The 15,678-nt window shown below is 40.7% G+C and overlaps 1 protein-coding gene across 2 annotated transcripts in view; it reads right to left on the bottom strand.

Annotated features, from left to right (window-relative positions):
- LOC132216765 (zinc finger protein 233-like) overlaps nt 1–15,678 on the bottom strand; it is a 29,826-nt gene that overhangs the window by 2,733 nt on the left and 11,415 nt on the right. The window contains exon 4 of one of the 2 annotated variants that reach the window (XM_059666247.1): nt 11,616–14,048. The exons of the other annotated variant lie outside the window; for it this stretch is intronic. Within the exon in view, the coding sequence (XP_059522230.1) occupies nt 12,196–14,048 (1,853 nt within the window). The 3' untranslated portion in view covers nt 11,616–12,195. Of the gene's footprint in view, nt 1–11,615; nt 14,049–15,678 lie in introns of those variants that run through there. 2 annotated transcript variants of the gene reach the window in all.

Below are 15,678 nucleotides of genomic sequence, written 5' to 3'. Positions count from 1 at the left end.
CCCAATCCTCCCTGCTCTGTGCATGACAGGGGGCGGCGCCCCAACTCCCCAATTGGCCCTGCTCTGAGCCCGACCAGGGGCTGCACCTAGGGATTGGGCCTGCCCTCTGCCACCCAGGAGCAGGCCTAAGCCAGCAGGTCGTTATCTCCCGAGGGGTCCCAGACTGTGAGAGGGCACAGGCCGGGCTGAGGGAACCCCCCCCCAAGTGCACAAATTTTTGTGCACCGGGCCTCTAGTTGATTATAAGCCATCATCAATCACAAGACCACCAGGAGGTGGTTGTCTCTTTGTCAATCATTAGTATGATTGTCTCTTTGTCAATCATTAGTACCTGAGTTATAGTATAAAAAAAGTACTGTAACAGGTCTGTTAGCAGAGATTAATCTGTGCAAAATTGCTGGGTCTTCTGTTCCCCTCCAACCCAGTCTTCCTGTAAGTAAATTACCTTATGATAAACTGTCATATTCTGTGGAGGTGCCTGCTTCCTTTGTCATTCCGGAGGCACTCACTCATTACCGTGGCCGTAACACCTTTGCCCACTATCAGACACCATGTGAACATTAATCAAAGGCAAGCTGAGGCTGTTAGAAAAATGCAAATTAAAGCTATAAGATACCACTACCCAACCAGCAGAATAGATAAAACTTAAACATACTGACAATATTGCCCTGGCCTGGCGGCTCAGTTGGGTGGGGAGCCATCCCACACACTGAAAAGTGGCCGGCATGTGCCTAGGTGGCGGTTTCGATCCCTGGTCAGGGCATGGGAGGATTGATGTTTCTCTCACATCGATGTTTCTCTCTCTTCTTTCCCCCGTCCTCTCTCTAAAAATCAATAGAAACATATCTTTGGGTGAGGATTAAGAAATAAAAATGCTGACAATATCAAGTGCTAGTGAGAATGGGGAGCAACTGCATCTCTTACAAGTTACTGGTAGGAGTGAAAACGGTACAGTCACTCTAGGAAAGAGTTGGGGAGTCTTTTTAAAAACATACAACCACCATATGACCTGGACATCGTGCTCCTGGGAATTCATCCTGTAGAAATGAAAATGTATCCACACAAAAGCCTATAGACAAATGTTCACAGCAGCTCTATGTATAACAGGCAAAATTCTAGGAAGAGAGAACATATTCAGTGGTTAGGGTTGGAGGAAGGATCTGACTAGTACAAAGGAGGGACACAGGTGGGCCAGTTCTGCATTCTGACTACAGTCACAGTTACCAGAATCTATACAAATCTATACAAGGGATACAATTTCATCGTCTCTCTCACACACACACACATACAGTGCATGCAAACACTGATGAAAATATGCAACTACCCTCTGACCTTCTGACTCAGCATTTGCACTTCTGGGCATGCATCCCAGAGAAAAGGAAACCTATGTTCACACAAAAACCTACACACACATGCACACAGCAGCTTTATCTGCAGTAGCCAAAAATAGAATCACACAAATGTCCTTCAACAGGTAAGTGACTAATCAAATCGTGACACATACATACCATAAAATACTCCTCAGTAATAAGATGGGCAAACTAAACACAATTTGGATGAATAGCCAGGGAATTTTGAGGCCGGAGGTGGGGCGGGGGGGGGGGGGGGCAGGTTGGGGAGCCAATTCCAAAAGGTTTAATGTGGTAAGATTCTATTTATGTAACATTCCAGAAATGACAAAATCATAGAAATGGACAACAGATCAATGGTCCTAAGAGGTTAGGGTTGGGGTGAGGGAGCGGCAGGAAGGTAAGTGTGGTTACAAATGGGCAAGAATTGTCAATATCTGTTCATTGACTGTTGTAGTGGGTAAATGAATCTATGCAGGTGATAAAATTGTATAGCACTTAATTCATAACTGAGTACCAGTAAAGGTAAAGAAATGTGAGTAAGGTCAGTGGGCGGTATAAATGTTAATGCCTTGCTTGTACTATACCATCGCTTTGCAATGTGCTACCATTGGGAGAAAGCGGACAAAGTGTACAAGATGTATGTCTTTATTATGTCTTACAACTGCGTGTCAACCTAAATTATCTCAATAGAAATTTCAATTAAAAAATGGGTGAAAGCAAAAAAAGATTTGTAGTTTAGTTGATAATATTGTGTCAATGCCAATTTCCTGGTTTTAAAACCAGAAATGTACAATGGTGTGAAGGGTACTTGTGAGCACATTGTTTTTTGCAATGTTTTGTGTCTTAAAGTACTAAGAAAAGTCAAAATGGTTATATTAATATAAGACATAGTAAACTTCAGAGTAAAGAAAATTACCAATGATAAAAGGGTACATTATATAATGATACAGGATCAATTCATTAAGTGAACACAATTCTAAATGAATAAACACCTAACAATAGAATTTCAAAATAGTTAAAAGAAAAAGCTGGTGAATCTGAAAGGAGAAATAGACAAATCCACAATTACATATGGAAACCTCAGTATTCTTCTTTCAGTAATATACAGAATTGTTAGGCAGAATATTAGCAAAGATACAGAAGAACTGAACTATGCCATCAACCAACTGGATATAATTTAATTGACATTTATGTAGAATATTCCACCCGGCGACAATGAAAATGACAACAGAACAGACATTCTTTTGAAGGACACATGTAACAGTCACCAAGATAGATCATGCTCTTGGGTCATAAACAAACCTCAATAAATTTAAAATAATTAAAATCATATAACATATTTTCAGAGCACAAAAGAATTAAACTAGAAACCAATAACAGAAAGAAAACAGAAGCATCTCTAAACATTGGAAATTAAACAAAATACTTGTAAATAACCCATGGATCAAAGATGATGTTTCAAGGGAAATTAGAAAAATATGTTAAAGAAAACAGGCCTGCTGGATAGCTCAATTGGTTTGAGTGTTGTCCCCATACTCCAAGGTTGTGTGTCTAGTACATGGTCGAGACATATACAGGAGTCAACCAGTGAGTGCATGGATAGGTGGAACAACAAATTGATCTCTCTCACTCTTAATAAATAAAATTTTTTTTAAAGAAAATATAATAAAATTTGTACAGTGCAGCTAAGCAGTGGCTTATAGCATTAGATGCTTCTATTAGAAATGAAGATAGGACTCAAGTCAAAAGAACAAATATCAATGAGAAAAATCAATTAAACTGAAAACTGTGTTGTTTTTCTCAAGAAGATCAATGAACTTGTACCGGGAGCCAGTCCATCCTTGCTGTTTCAAGGGACCTGGCATATATGGCATACTGTTCTTAATATGTTTGCTCACCTTCTTGGCACTATGTGTTTTAACCAAGGTCACCTCTCTGAGAAAGGTTGTTTCCCCAGGCAGGGATTTTCCCCTGAAGTTAGGGAGGGAATAAAACCCCTTAACTAAGTGCCAGGCGGGTAATTAATCACTTTAACTACAAACAATCATGCTTAAGCTACATAATCTTTACTCCCTGGAATGGAGATAAGAAATGCCCTAACCTTTGGAATAGAGATTGATAGGATTGGAATCAACTGGTATAAATACAGATGTAACAAGACAACAGGACACAGAACCTAGACACAGAACCTAGAGACAGAAGAACTTCGCTGGAGAGAACATGGCAAAGATCCTGGACAGAAACTGGCCTCAGAACCTAGAGACAGAACCTAGCGAGAGAACCTGGCCTCAGAACCTAGAGACAGAACCTGGATAGAACATGGCAAGAGAACCTGACTAGAACCTGGTGACTGAACCTGGCTGGAGAACCTGGACAGAACCTGGCTGGAGAACCTAGCGAGGGAACATGGACACAGAACTTCGCTGGAGATCCTGAACAGAACTTGGCTGGAGATCCTGGCTAGAGATCCTGGCTAGGCTGCTGATCAACTGAACGCTGCCTCTGTGTCATTCCTTCTTCGCCGACTCCGTCCACACCTTTGGGGACCCCTGGACCTGCTGAGGTTGGACCCCAGCAAACTTGATAAACCTCTACCAAGAATGGCAAAGAAAAAAAGAGAAAAATAAAAATCAGGAATGAGAGAGAGGCTATTACAACAGACACTACAGACATTAAAAGGATATTAAAGTAATAATATGAAAAACGCTGTACATATAAATCAACAACTTAGATGAAAGGGATCAATTCCTCTAAAACCAAACACCAATCTTTACCTAAAATAAAATAGATAATCTAAATAGTCCTTAAGTATGAAATACATTGAAACCATAGTTTAAAAAACACTTTAAAACAATATGCACACTCAGATGGCTGTACTAGTAAATTCTACAAATATTTAAATAAGAAATAACACCAGTTATCTACATAATCTCTCCTTGAAAACAGGAGACACTTCCCAACTCATTAGATGAAGCTAGCATTCCCCTGATACCAAAATCCAAGAGTATAAAATACAAAACATCACAGATCAATATCCCTCAAAATTAGTAAGAGAAATCCAGCAATCTGTAAAAATAATAATATACCATAATCACGTACGGTTTATCTCATGAATGAAAAGCTGGCTCAATATTTGGAAATGAATCAGTTTAGTAATCCACTACGTCAGCGATTTTCAACCGGTGTGCCACAGAACTTTTAAATCATGCAATACCTGACTATTTAGTCAGGGACACTGACCTCTTTTCCCTCAGATTGTCAAATTAAAAAAAAAAAAAAAATGACAGCAGCCACTCAGTGTGAAGGAATCAAAATTATACTTATTTTTTTTTGTCAGATTGGCAAAAAAAAAGTAACATTTTTGGTGTACTTAAGAATTTTAGTAATTAGCTTCTGTGTGCCACGAAATGAAAAAGGTTGAAAACTGCTCTACTATTATTAACTGTCTAAAACAAGGGATGGCAAACTATAGCCAGTGGACCCAATTTAGCCAGCTGTTTTTTAAGGCCTGCAGGCACAATCACTCTGAGCCATGGAGACCAAGCCAGGGTATCTTTTTTACCCTTGTTGCCCCCCCTACTCCCAGACCTGCCTCCCTGGCTGGCAGTTGTGTCTGAGTGTGAGAAATGCTCACCTGTCCAAATTAAAACAATGGACTCAGAGACACAGTATGGCGAAAACGAGACCTTTAATATGTTCTCGAGAGCGGGTGTCTGTGGGCAGGAGGCACATAGGGAGTAGCGATCACAGGCTATTTATCCCTTAGGTGCAAGAGTCCTCCTCCAGTTCCGCATTGGCTGAGGACTACGGGGTTACTAGTTTCCTGATACATTGCCTCGGTCTTATTGTCTCCTATGCGTTCTTTTTGACAAATGGCCTGAGTTCTTTTCTAGTTGTCTCCACCTCCCCGTCCAGTTGAGGCCTGCACCTCGGGGTTCCACCACCACGCTGGCTCCTGTGCACATCCAGCTGTGAAAAGGAAAAGTTGTAGGGCTACTGCGGCCTTGGAGCCTGGACCCAAGACCACAGCGGCGAAAGGCTGCGCGGCGAGGAAAAAGCAGTGTGGTGCAGGGGGAGGGAAAGCAGCGGTTTCACTGTTGTTTTCGTTTTGTATTTGTTTTTATTCTCTAAACCCAGAACACGGGACTTTTCAGTTGCAATCACTTCAGTGCAGGGAGGGAGGCAGGGACTTGAGGTGCCTGAGGAGAGGCAGGGGAGGGAAGCAGGGCAGGGAGCCGTGGCCAGGGGTCCTGCTCTGGGCGGTTCTTAGGCTTCCAAACCTAAGCAGCCATTTCTCCCCAGAGGAGCTACCCCTCCCAGTAGCCTCAGGGCAGGAGACACAGCCTGTCACACTCTGCATTTTGAGCTTTACAGAGGACATGAAGGCAGAGGCCAAATTTCCAGGTCTGAGCAGTTTCAAGGAGCCCTCAGTGACTGGGTTGGAAGAGGGGCCGTCCTCCCCACCATTCTGGGGAGAAGACTGATAAACTCCAGGGTGCCAGCCAACCCCACAGGTCTCCATACAAGGATCTCCGTCCAACCAAGGGTAGAGTAATATTTTGAGCCACTTGCAGAGAAGTAGCTCTGGGTCAGGGAAAAACAACCATCTTATTCCCTGAAACCAAACAGCCGCTTGAGTGATTAAGATTGACAGTTGGCAGACTGGCAAAGAGGATAGACTGGCCCCGCCTGCTGGCAGCCAAGGCCTGTGAAGATGGACACAGGACACAAAGAGGATCGGTGGATCGCTTGGAGCTTCAAGCAGGGGCTAAAAGCCAAGACTGTGCCTGACAGTGGTTAGCACCCAAGTACCTAACAGGAAGCCCAGAATTGGCAGACAGAAGAGGGGGGTCCTAAACCAGCTCCCATGGGGCATTAAAATTGGCTGAAATGAACAACACTTTTTTTAATCTAAAAAAGATTTTTATTTTTAGTTTGTACCTTTACTTCTTCTCTTTTATCCCTCCCATTTTTCTTCCCCTTTCTCTGTTTTAGTTTTTCTTTCCCTCCTTTTTAAAAATTGATCTTCTCTATATGCTTTATTGATATGTTATTATTCTAGTCTCTTGGTTTATTCATATATCTCATTTCCTCTTCCCTACTCCTACTCCATTTCCCCTTCTCTTTTCTCTTATTTCACTACTCAGTTTTTTCTTTTCTCTTGTCTCTTGCTTTTTTCTTCCCCTAAATTTTTAACTTGTCTCACTTCCTAATTTAGGCCTATATGCTCTCTCCTCTATTCTCCTTTTCAAAAAAATAAACAAACACATCTTTTAAAATTTACATATTATCTTATTATCTTCTTATTTCTTTTCTCCTTCCTCTATTTTAAACCATGTTCCTTCCCCTATTCCTCCAATTCCTTAATCTTATTTTGTTTATTTAAGCTCTGCACCTGCAGATTCTGCCCCCCCACCACCACCCCCACACCTTTTGGGTTTTTTTTTTTGTTTGTGCTTTTTTGGTTTATGTTTGTTTTGTTATGTTTCCTCTCTATATTTTTTTCCTATCATTCTTGCTCTCTTTTCTCTTTCCTAATTCTCTTTTCTCTGGTGGTCACTTTTATTAGGGTTATGTGTCTTGTGGATATTTGTGTTCTGTTCATTCTGTGTCATGTCTTGTGCTGTATTTTGTGCTTTTTGGTCAACACCTCCACAATGGGTGGCACAACATGGTAGGGAGCGAGCCACATAATCAGACACCTGAAAGGAGATTCCATTCACAAATGCGACAATAACATTCATGACCTAACTACATCAGGAGAACCCAAATATCTCAAGTAGGGGGCCTCCCTAGAACATCCAGCTCAGGAGACCTGAGAGACTGCACCACTGGGTCCCACAAAACATCAACTACATAAGACCAATACAAAAATTCTGGGTGGCATAGCAGTTTGATCAAATACATACAAACAATTACAAAGGAACAACAAAAAATGGGGAGATTAAGAAACAACCCTCAAATGAAAGAAAAGGAGGAATCACCAGAAAAGAAACTAAATGAAATGCAGTCAAGCAATTTGTCAGAGAAAGAATTCAGACTAATGGTAATAAAAGGATGCTCAAACGTCTGGGTGAGAAATCCACCATGTGTAAGAATTAAGAGGAAATGAAGAATGACATAACTGCAATAAAGAACACCATGGAAGGTTTCAACAGTGGACTAGAAACTGAGAACTGAATCAGGGAGTTAGAAGACAAGGTAGAAAAAAACAACCAAGCAGAGGAGCAATTGGAAAAAAAAATTAAAAAGCAGGAGGAGAGTCTAAGGGAGCTTTGGGACAACATGAAACATCTATATAATAGGGGTGCCTGAAGGAGAGGAAGCGGAGCAAAGCATAGAAAGCCTGTTTGAAGAAATAATGACAGAAAACTTCACTGACTTTGGGAAGAAAATAGTCACACAAATCCAAGAAGCACAGAGAGTCCCAAACAAGATGAACCCAAAAAGACCTACACTAAGACACATCGAAATTAAATTGGCAAATGTCAACGACAAAGTAAGAGGCTGCCAGAGAGAGACAGAAAGTTACCTACGAAGGATTTCCCATTAGACTATTAACTGATTTCTCAATGGAAACACATCAGACCAGAAGGGAATGGAAAGAAGTATACAAAGTGATACTGAAGTATACAAGCAACTGAATCCAAGAATCTAGCCAGCAAGGTTATCATTCAAAATTGAAGGAGAAATTAGGAGCTTTGCAAACAAACAAAAAGGCAAAGGGAGTTTATTACCATCAAGCCAGCAATGCAAGAAATGCTGTTGTAAAAAGAAGAAATAGAAAGGGGCCCTAACCGGTTTGGCTCAGTGGATAGAGCATCGGCCTGTGGGCTGAAGGGTCCCAGGTTTGATTCCGGTCAAGGGAATGTACCTTGGTTGCGGGAACATCCCCAGTAGAGGGTGTGCAGGAGGCAGCTGATCGATGTTTCTCTCTCATCGATGTTTCTAACTCTCTAACTCTCTCCCTTCCTCTCTGTAAAAAAATCAATAAAATATATTTTTTAAAAAAGAAGAAAAAATAGAAAGGGGAGAAAGAACACAGGCATAAAGAATAAAAATGGCAACAAACAAGTACCTGTCAATAATAACCTTAAGTGTAAATGGTTTAAATGTTCCAATCAAAAGACATAGAGTAGCTGAATGGATAAACCATATATATGCTGTCTAAAAAAGACCCACCTTAGCCAAAACCGGTTTGGCTCAGTGGATAGAGCGTCGGCCTGCGGACTGAGAGGTCCCAGGTTCGATTCCGGTCAGGGGCATGTACCTTGGTTGCGGGCACATCCCCAGTGGGGAGTGTGCAGGAGGCAGCTGGTCGATGTTTCTAACTCTCTATCTCTCTCCTTTCCTCTCTGTAAAAACTCAATAAAACATATTTTAAAAAAAAATAAAAATAAAAATAAAAAAGACCCACCTTAGAACAAAGGACTCACACAAACTGAAGGTGAAAGGTAGAAAAAAATTTTTCAGGCAAATGGAAATGAATAAAAAAGCTGGGGTAGCAATACTTACGTATGACAAAACAGACCTCAAAGTGAAGGCTATAACAAGAGATAAGGAAGGCCACTTCATAATACTAAAGGAATCAATAAAACAAGAGGCTACAATTCTGATAAACATATATGTATCCAATACAGGAGCATCTAAATATACAATAAAACTTCAGGAGGATATCAAGGGAGAGACCCACAGCAAAACAATCATAGTAGGGGACTTTAATACCCCACTGACATTACTGGATAAATCTTCTAGACAAAAAAATCAACAAGGAACAGCAATCCTAAATGACACTCTAGAACAGATAGAACTAACTGACATCTTCAGAACATTCCACCCCAAAGCTACAGAATATATATTCTTCTCTAGTGCACATGGGACATTTTCAAAGATAGACCACATGTTAGGGCACAAGCTAAGTCTCTACAAATTTAAGAAGACTGAAATCACATCAAGTATTTTCTCAGACCACAATGGCATGAAATTAGAAATCAGCCACAATAAAAAGGCTCAAATACATGGAGGCTAAATAGCATGCTATTAAACAATGAATGGGTTACCAAAGAGGTCAAAGAAGAAATTAAAAAGAAAACATCCTAGAAAAAAATGAACATACAACAATCCAAAATCTATGGAACACAGTGAAAGCAGCCCTGAGAGAGAAGTTCACAGCTCTACAGGCCTACCTCAAAAAAAAAAAAAAAAAAAAAAAAGGAAAATTGGTAATAAGTTATCTAACACTACAACTTAAAGAATTAAAAATAGAACAACAAGAAAAGCCCAGAACAAGTAGAAGGAAGGAAATAATAAAGATCAGAGTGGAAATAAATGACATAGAGACAAAAAAAAAAAACAATACAAAAGATAAATAAAACGGAGAGCTGGTTCTTTGAAAGGATAAACAAGATTGATGAATCTCTAGCCAGGCTCATCAGTAAACAAAAAGAGAGGACCCAAATAAACAAATCAGAAACAAAAGAGGTAAAGTAACAACTGACCCTACAGTAATTTGAAGGATTGTAATAAAATACTATGAATGAATTTACTCCAACAAATGGGACAACCTGGACAAAATGGACATATTCCCAGAAAAATACAACCTTCCAAAACTCCATCAGGAAGAATCAGAAAACCTGAATAGGCTGATAACTACTGATAAAATTGAAGCAGTAATAATAAAAAAAGCTCCCAATAATCAAAAGCCCTGGTCCAGACGGATTCATAGGGGAGTTTTATCAAATATTTAAAGAAGAAATAACACCTCTGCTCCTCAAACTATTCCCAAAAATTCAAGGGGAAGGAACACTTCCAAACTCTTTCTATGAGGTCAGCATCATCCTAATTCCAAAACCAGAAAAAGACATGACAAAGAAAGAGAATTACAGGACAATATCCCTGGTGAATATAGACACTAAAATCCCCAATAAAATTTTAGCAAACCAAATTCAGCAATACATTAAAAAGATCATACATCATGACCAAGTGGGATTTATTCCAGGGATGCAAGGCTGGTACAATATTTGCAAATTAATAAATGTGATACAGCACATAAATAGACTGCAAGACAAAAATCACATGATCTTATCAATCAATGCAGAAAAAGCATTCAACAAAATTCAACACCTTTTTTTTTTTAATCCTCAATTGAGGATAATTTTTCCATTGATTTTTAGAGAGAATGGGAGAGGGAGAGACAGAGAAGAATACCAATGTGCCAGAGACACATCGATCAGGGCCAGAAGCCTTCAACCAAGGTATGTGCCCTTGACCAGAATCAAACCTGGGACTCTTCAGTTTGCAGGCTGATGCTCTATCTACTGAGCCAAACTGGCCAGGTTCCAACACCCTTTTTTGATAAAAACTCTCAGCAAAGTGGGAAGAGAGGGAACATACCTCAACATAATAAAGGCCATATATGACAAACCTACAGCCAACATCATACTCAATGGGCAAAAACTAAAACCATTTCCCCTAAGAACAGGAACAAGACAAATTTTTTTTTACTGTTTCACTTCATTACTGCTGTGTATGTGCTCCACGTGAGTGATGTAGGTGCTTAATTAGGTGGGTTCCGACTTATGGCGAAAATCGAGTTAGGTCGCGCCATAGGAACGGATCTCTGATGTAACCTGAGGACCTACTGTAGTTATCCTATTTATAATAGGTATTCTTCTCCATTAAGTTAAACATTTCCAGGCACCTTCTACTTGTTAGGCAGTGGTCTGAGGTCATGGTCATTTAGCAGGAAATAAACTTCCTGACCCCATAGAGCAGTGGTTCTCAACCCTCCTAATGCTGCAACCCTTTAATACAGTTCCTCATGTTGTGGTGACCCCCAACCATAAAATTATTTTCGTTGCTACTTCATAACTGTAATTTTGCTGCTGTTATGAATCGTAATGTAAATATCTGATATGCAGGATGTATTTTCATTGTTACAAATTGAACATAAAGCATAGTGATTAATCACAAAAACAATATGTAATTATATATGTGTTTTCTGATGGTCTTAGGCGACCCCTGTGAAAGGGTCGTTTGAACCCCAAAGGGGTCGCGACCCACAGGTTGAGAACTGCTGCCATAGAACTTACACTCTCATGGACATGGATTTCCATCATTTTACCTTTGCTAAGGTCCTGGTCTTTATTTTTAAGGCCTCTATCCTATATAGATTTTAGTGAAAGTGGAGGTTCTGACAAATAGTTTCACTCTTATAGGGTTTCTCTGGGGTGCATTCTCTTAAGAACTGACATTTTTTTTTTTTAAGAACTGACATTTTAAGCTCTGCTAGAATACTGACCACATTCATGTAACCAAGAGGTTTCTTCCAATGGGATGCAGATGACTGTAAAAAAAAAAAACCCAACTCATGCCTGAATTCTTAAAACAAAACTTTCTATATCTAATCTCTGCAGTGTAGGTTATCTGATGGAAGTCCGAAGTCTAAGTTCTGAAGAACACTGTTATCACAATCATCACTAGTAGTGGACATATCTCCATTATATATACTATGATGAACCTGAAGACTTGAGGTCTGACTGGAGCCTGTCCCACACACAGCACATTTGCAGGATTTTCTCCATTGTACACTTGTTGATGTTCTTGAAGACATGAACTGTGACTAAAGCCTGTCCCACATGTCTCACATTTCCATGGCTTCTTTCCACTGTGAACTCACTGATGAACTTGAAGACTTGAGTTCTGACTGAAGATCTTCCACACATAGCACATTTGTAGGGTTTTGCTCCTGTGTGGTTCCTCTGATGAACATGAAGACACAAACTCTTCATAAAGCCTTTCCCACACTCTTCATAAGTAAGACTTCTTGGCAGTGTGGACTCGCTCATGGTCTTGAGGATGTAACCTCCAACTGAAGCTCTTTCCACACAGCACATTTGTAGGATTTGTCTCCTCTATGGACTCGCTGATGGGCTTGAAGATGTGAACTCCGCCTGAAGCTCTTCCCACACACAGAACATTTATAGGGTTTCTCTCCTGTGTGGACTCGCTCATGGTCTTGAAGATGTGAACTCCAACTGAAGCTCTTCCCACACACAGCACATTTGTAGGGTTTCTCCCTAGTGTGGACACGCTGATGAGCTTGGAGACTTGAGATTCGACTGAAGCTCTTCCCACACACAGCACAGTTGAAGGGTTTCTCTCCTGTGTGGATCCTCTGGTGAACATGAAGACACGAGCTCCACATGAAGCCTTTCCCACACTCATCGCATTTGTAGGTTTTCTCACCAGTGTGCACACGCTGATGGTACTGAAGCTGTGAGTTCCAACTGAAGCTATTCCCACACACACCACATTGGTAGGGTTTCTCTCCAGTGTGGACTCGCTGATGAACTTGAAGATTTGAACTCCGACTGAAGCTCTTATCACACGCAGAACATTTGTAGGGTTTCTCTCCAGTGTGAACTCGCTGGTGGGCTTGAAGATGTGCACTCCGACTGAAGCTCTTCCCACACAGAGCACATTTGTACAGTGCGTCTCCTGTGTGCACTCGCTGATGATCTTGAAGAAGTGAACTCTGACTGAAGCCCTTCCCACAAACACCGCATTTGTAGGGTTTCTCTCCTGTGTGGATTCGTTGGTGAGATTGAAGAGTTGAGGTATGACTGAAGCTCTTACCACACACAGCACAACTGTAGGGTTTCTCTCCAGTGTGTACTCGCTGATGGACTTGAAGCTGTGAACTCCGACTGAAGCACTTACCACACACAGCACATTTGTAGGGTGTGTCTCCTGTGTGGACTCGCTCATGGGCTTGAAGATATGAACTCCGACTTAAGCCCTTCCCACAAACACCGCATTTGTAGGGTTTCTCTCCTGTGTGGATTCTCCGATGAACATGAAGACGTGAGCGCCACATAAAGCCTTTCCCACACTCTTCACATTTGTAGGGTTTCTCTCCCATGCTGACTCTCTGATAGATCTGCAAATGTGAGTTTTGACTAAAGTCCTCACCACACTCATCATTCCTATTGCATTTCTCTTCTGTGGAATTACTTTGATGAGTGCAAAGCATTGAACTATAACTGACACCCTCCCCGCACTCACTACAAATATGGGGTTTTGCTCCTAGGTGCAACTGCTGATGAACTTCAAGACTGGACCCAAGGCCTTTTCTATTCTCATCAGAGGTTTGCTTTCCTGAGTTGATTACACTATGGTGGAATGATTTCTTCATGAAGTCTTTCCCACAATTCTTGTGGCTACAGGACTTCACGCCTTTCTGTACTTCCCGATCATCATCGTGGTCATGAGAGGTCCTTCTCGTAACACAACGATCACACTTGTACAGTTTACATCTTCCATCAATCTGCTGACACCTACTCTGATAATTCTGTGACTCTCTGAGATACATTTTCTTCCAGAAATTCCTGTGGGTCTTAATTGGAAACTCTTGAGTTTTTATACCATTAGAACTTTTAACTTTCCCTGGAAACTTAATTGTACAGTTCCCATCTTCAGAAACGTGAGTAGTTTCTCCAGCCCACAACTGAAAGGAAGAATCACCTTGTTTGGGCAAATCAGATGTCTTGCCTTGAAGATTTTTTATCAAGTCTTGATTTCTGGTTAACTGACTTATAAGTTGTTCCCATATTTGCCAGCACACAAGGTCTTCATGGAAAAGATACCTTAATCCAACTTCTTGAAGAGTTTCTATCTCATTTTGATTCCAGTGTCCTGGAAGGATAGAGAACTCAGAAATGAAAATGAAGACAAATGGACATCTGTTCAGAGATAAAAATATTTCTCGGGTTAACTACTTTGGGAGACCCTGGACTTTGTCATTGGCTTTTTCATACCTATGAAAACAATGATGTGATGAACAGGCACCTAACTGCTAAGTGTTAAGGAGAATCGTTTGGAACTATACCAAGGCTTACATATGAAGTCAAAATGAGAAATATGTGGCTACAGACCAGGGGATTTTCTCAGCAAAAGGGAAAATATATAATATTCAATGGGAACACTATAACTGGAAAAAGCTAGAAAATTCATTCCCATAACTGACACATCTTATGGGAATAAAAATCCTATGATAATTGTTGCCACTTAATTTGGCTGAATTTTATGATAATTGTAAATGGCTACCATTATCTTCTAGGTTTTGTATATACGAGAAGGTGCTGTGATAGCCAGCATACAGGATGGTTCCCAATGATCCTGCCTCCTGACATCCGTCTCCTATCAAATATCAGTCCTTTCCCACATATATCAGGATTGGTCTGTGAAGGCAATGGAATATGGCAGAAGTGAAAGGACATCACTTCCAAGGTTAGTTCATAGAAGACTTTGTGGTTTCTGCTTTCCACTCTCTTAGGTGTACGTAGTTGGGGGAAACCAGCTGCCATGTTTGAGGACACTCAGGAACTCAAGGGAGAGGCCCACTGGTAAGGAACTGAGACCTTCTGTCAACAACCATGTAAATGAGTCTATCCGGTAACTCAATACTTCAGTCCCATTAAGCCTTCAAAGGCCTGAACCTCTGCTGGATTCCTTGACAGCAACTTTATGAGGTCCTGACCCTTATCATCTAACTATGCTGCCACCAGATTCCTGACTCACAGAAGTATAAATAAATGCTTGTTGTTGTAAGCTGCTAAGTTTAAGAATAGTTTGTGATGCAGGTATAAGTAGCTAATACAAGTACCATAAACATTATAATTAGGTTACAAATTCATCAGAAGAGTAGTAATGTTCTGAGATAATCATTTTGCCACACTGTTTTTTCCTCCACTTGTGAGCTGTCTCCAGGAGGAGTGAAAATGAGATCCACCTAGCAACGTTCTCAGTGAGCTTTTGTTTATAAGAATTCTTAAGGGAGAAGAAACCCTTTAGTTGTGTACCTGTGGAGTGAAAATAGACCTCTGTTAGGACATTCTTCATGGATGGAGCAGGGCAATTAGATGGACAATATGTAAAATCTTGGGATATTTTGATATTGCCAAAAAGAACTTTTTAAAAAATATATTTTTATTGATTTCAGAGAGGTAGGGAGAGGGCGAGAGAGATAGAAACATCAATGATGAGAGAGAACCACGATCAGCTGACTCCTGCATGCCCCCTACTGGGGATCGAGCCTGGAACCCGGGTATGTGCCCCTGACTGGAATCGAACCTGGGATCCTTTAGTCCGCAGGCCAATGCTCTATTCACTGAGCCAAACTGGCCAGGGCCAAAAAGAACTTTTAATAAGGGAGATGGAGTTGAATATGCTATAAGTTTTGTTCAGCTTCCTGAGAGGTGTATCAATTTGTCAAAATTCATCAAATTGAGTGCTTAGATGTGCATATGGAAATGTTACTTCAATA

Source organism: Myotis daubentonii, chromosome 15, assembly GCF_963259705.1.
Source record: "Myotis daubentonii chromosome 15, mMyoDau2.1, whole genome shotgun sequence".
Lineage (NCBI taxonomy): Eukaryota > Metazoa > Chordata > Mammalia > Chiroptera > Vespertilionidae > Myotis > Myotis daubentonii.
Note: the sequence above shows the minus strand (reverse complement) of the source record. Positions and strands in the feature narration are given on the sequence as shown.